Source organism: Lipotes vexillifer, unplaced genomic scaffold (assembly GCF_000442215.2).
Source record: "Lipotes vexillifer unplaced genomic scaffold, Lipotes_vexillifer_v1.1 scaffold1359, whole genome shotgun sequence".
NCBI classification, from domain to species: domain Eukaryota; kingdom Metazoa; phylum Chordata; class Mammalia; order Artiodactyla; family Lipotidae; genus Lipotes; species Lipotes vexillifer.
The window spans coordinates 1,190,091-1,193,985 of record NW_006771596.1 but is presented as its reverse complement, the minus strand read 5'-3'; the positions used below and the strand labels follow the sequence as shown (position 1 = coordinate 1,193,985).

The 3,895-nt window shown below is 49.4% G+C and overlaps 1 protein-coding gene across 6 annotated transcripts in view; it reads right to left on the bottom strand.

Moving 5' to 3' along the window:
* OGDH (oxoglutarate dehydrogenase) overlaps window positions 1-3,895 on the bottom strand; it is a 77,948-nt gene that overhangs the window by 40,067 nt on the left and 33,986 nt on the right. For 2 of the 6 annotated variants that reach the window (XM_007447008.1, XM_007447009.1), the window contains exon 4: window positions 860-904. The exons of the other annotated variants lie outside the window; for them this stretch is intronic. In XM_007447008.1, coding sequence (XP_007447070.1) covers window positions 860-904 — 45 coding nt within the window. The remainder of the gene's footprint in view (window positions 1-859; window positions 905-3,895) is intronic. 6 annotated transcript variants of the gene reach the window in all.

Below are 3,895 nucleotides of genomic sequence, written 5' to 3'. Positions count from 1 at the left end.
AGAAGGAATGACCGCTGGAGTGATGTAGACCTCTGTGGCTTGACTGCTGTCAGTGTCGGTATCCTGGGGTGATGTACTATGGTTTACAAGATGGTACCACTGAGGGAACTGGCTGAAAGGCATATGAGAATGTCTCTGTTATCTTTCATAACTGCATAAAATTATTTCAAAATGAAAAGTTTAATCAAAACTAGAGTCTCACAGACATTATAAGATGGAGGAAAAGAGAACTTCTGAGTGACACCTGGCATGGAAGGAAGACTGGCCACTGTGGTGAATGACAGCAGGCAGATGACCCCCGGCACCCCACTCTGGATTCTTCAAAGGTGCTCTGCCCAGAACCAAGGGTCATTAAGGACTCCTTACTTTATTAAGTAACGTTTTATCAGTACTTCAGTTGTCCTTCAAACATGGGAAGATCAAAAGGGAAAAAATGCCCAGGAAGCAGAATCTGAAAGAATCCAGAGTCCAGTCAGAGGCACAGTGCAGGATGTGGAGGAAATGATGTGCCAACATGCAGAATGTAGTGTGGCCACAGGTCCCTGCTGGCTACAGCAGGAGCTAGAGACAGCCTACGCTAAAGACGGAAGCCCAGCGAAGCGATGGTGAGACACACGTGGAGGTGAAAATGCTCTTCAGAACACAAATGGACAGAAGCTAATATGACATGGTAAGTAGCTCTACCTGTTGGATAACAGCTATATGACAAGAAAAACATATCTCAAGACAATTAACAAACTTCAAAACACTCGACAGAGTTGTGTCAACTTTCCCCAAATTGCATGCTGGGGAAAGCTGCACATCCTGTTCAAATGAAGTCCTCAGCTCCAGAAAAGTGAAAGGCTCGTTATTTTCATACCTCCTACTGTTAGCATTCGAAGTCGTTCCTTGAAAACTGCAAGATCTGAGAGGCAGAGTGGGATAGCATGGGTGAGTGCAGAGGGAAAAAGACAGGTGAGAGTTAGTTTAAAAAAACCCCAAACACCCAAAACCCTACACCATTACCGCAGGAACAGGTAGCACACAGACATAGACACTGAAGGAGAACAAGGGAGGGGGGGATATGTGGTCTGAGAGCTACTTTGATAAACATGGAAACGGTTCATGAACAGCTGGAATAAGGTGAATCTGAAGGAGGGAAAGGCCGCTCCCTGAGACCGAGAAGCCACCGTGTGGTGGCAGCTGAGACCTCCTCACTTCCCCATCCTGAACAAGTGGCCAACACAGAGCTCTCCTGGGAAGTCAAATCCACCCAGTCCAGACTGCTTTGGGATGAAAAAACTGGGGAAAAGAAAATGAAAAAGCCTAATTTTTGTGTCCCATTCCTCAGAACTGGAGCATCAGGCAGCAGACTAGACCCACAACCTCAAGCTCCTGCTGGATTCTAAAGAGTAGAAGGTAGGTCCTTGGTCTCCCCTCTCGAGAAGGTAGAACCAGGATGGAGGAACTCAGCTGCTGAGGACACAGGCTGAGAGCCACACACGTGCACAGCTGCACACACTCCTGCCCCACACCTGGAAGCCTGCCTGGCGCTAGTGAAAATCAAGATGTTGATCTGGACACACAAAATGCCTCCTGACGCTGGTTCCCTGGGAGGGTGGGCCTGATGACTGAGGGGTCAGAGCATGGTCACTGGCACTGTGGCTGCTCCCTGCCCTGGGAGTAGAGAGGAAGGCCAGCCAATGCATCCTTGGATGCTGATGGCAAGAGCTCTGACTCAGAGAGGACGGAGCTGCCTGCTCCGAGTGGGTAAAGCTCTCCTCCTCGCCCTCGAGGATGGCAGCACCTACCAAAGACCTCAGAGCCAGTGGCTCTCAAGACAATGGAACGTCCAGGTCTTGCACAAAAGCATGGATGCTTTGCTTAAGGCAAGGATGAAGACTCTTCAGTTTTTTCCTTCAATCCTCATAATCAAGACATAGGACCATGCCAAGGAGCCATAAGCGTTGCTTGTGGGACTATCTCCCCACCTCCCCTGCCACCTCCCCACCCGCCGCCGGCCTCAAAGGGAACTGCAAACGTGCATCTGTTAAAAAAAATCTAGGGACTTCCTTGGTGGCGCAGTGGTTAAGAATCTGCCTGCCAATGCACGGGACACGGGTTTGAGCCCTGGCCCGGGAAGATCCCACGTGCCGCGGAGCAAATAAGCCCGTGAGCCACGATACTGAGTCTGCGCTCTAGAGCCCACGAGCCACAACTAATGAGCCCACGTGCCACAACTACTGAAGCCCGCGCGCTTAGAGCCCGTGCTCCGTAACGAGAAGCCACCACAATGAGAAGCCCGTGCACCGCAACGAAGAGTAGCCCATACGCAGCAACAAAGACCCAACGCAACCAAAAAATAATGAAATAAAAAAAAAAAATCTAAAGGCAATATGGTAAAATGTTTACATTTGTTCACTCTGGGTACTGGATACGTGGATGCTTTTATTTTTATCTGCACTTTTTGGATGGATATTTTTTAAATAAAATACAGAGAAAAGACACAAACTGAAGGAGAGTGGAAAGAGAACAGATATTCTGGTTGTCATTTACAGAAAGCGCAAGGGATTCCCAGCACCTGAGCACTTTAAAACATTTAAAAAAAATTACTTCTTGATGAGCACAAGATGCTCTGCTGGAGAGACAGAGAACGGCTGAGATTTGGCCGTGTTGTTCCTAAGTGAAGCATAGCCGGCAAGAAGCAGGGATGTGCCTTGGTCTGCCAGTTCCTGGGCATCCAGAAGGGAGGACACCCCTGCAGGGGGATGTACCCACAATGACCTTAGCTAGGCCTGCCCTCCTGAGTCACTTGGGGAACCTGATCCCAACTCTTCACTCAGTGGTCGGGTGGCACCACACACTCACTGCACACAGCAGCCAATAAATGCTAAGTAAACTGCTCTCTATGGTTCTGAAATTATGAAAGCAGATTAAAATTCAACTCTATTTTTAGCTCATTCTTCCCAGCCATCAAGGGGGCAAAACTCAAGCAGAAAGAACGCTCTGGAAGGTCAGAAGGGTGGGGAGACTTCATGTCCTGCTGTGCTGGACATGAAGTGGCTAAAATGTTGCCATAATTTGGACTTTTGAATTGCCCTTTTAACTATTTAACTCAAGTTCATTTCCTAAGACTGACAATTTGCAAACACTAATGGGAAACAGAAGTTTCACGCCTTCCTCTCTATTTACAGAATTTGTTTTGAGCTCTCCTTTAATTATGTTTAAATCTCACATTTAAGTAAATTTCAATCATTTTGTCACTGTGAATAGTTATACTATAGAATTTACACAGAAACCACAGACGATGGCATTTTTAAGCTGGAATCTAACTCAAATGCTGCCCTTGGAAGAGCAGCATTTGGAAATGGAGGGCAAGAGCTAACAAGAACTTTCACCACGTCCCCACCCAGCCAAGGGCAGCTCTGCTGAGGCCAGAAACAAGACACGAAGCAAGGACTGGATGCCAGCGCAGGACTGCAGCCTGGAGGGGGAAGAGCGCACAGGCTGTCTGGAGTTGATTTGTTTCTACTTAAGGTGCAACAACCCCGACCCCAAGGGACTCGCTGTCAAAAGCTGCACGCTGACCCTTCTTTAGGGCCAACCAGGAGAGGCCTCGCTAGGAAACCTGATCCCATCTGGAGACTTCCCACCTCTCCCTAAGGAGGAATGTGGACTGTGTGCCCAGGCATCTCAGGTTGGAGCTCAACTCTCCTCCACCCGACGACGTGTGGTCCACATAAATCAAGATGCGCTTCTGGGCTTCCCTGGTGGCGCAGTGGTTGAGAGTCCGCCCGCCGATGCAGGGGACGCGGGTTCGTGCCCCATTCCGGGAAGATCCCACGTGCCGCGGAGCGGCTGGGCCCGTGAGCCATGGCCGCTGGGCCTGCGCGTCCGGAGCCTGTGCTCCGCGGCG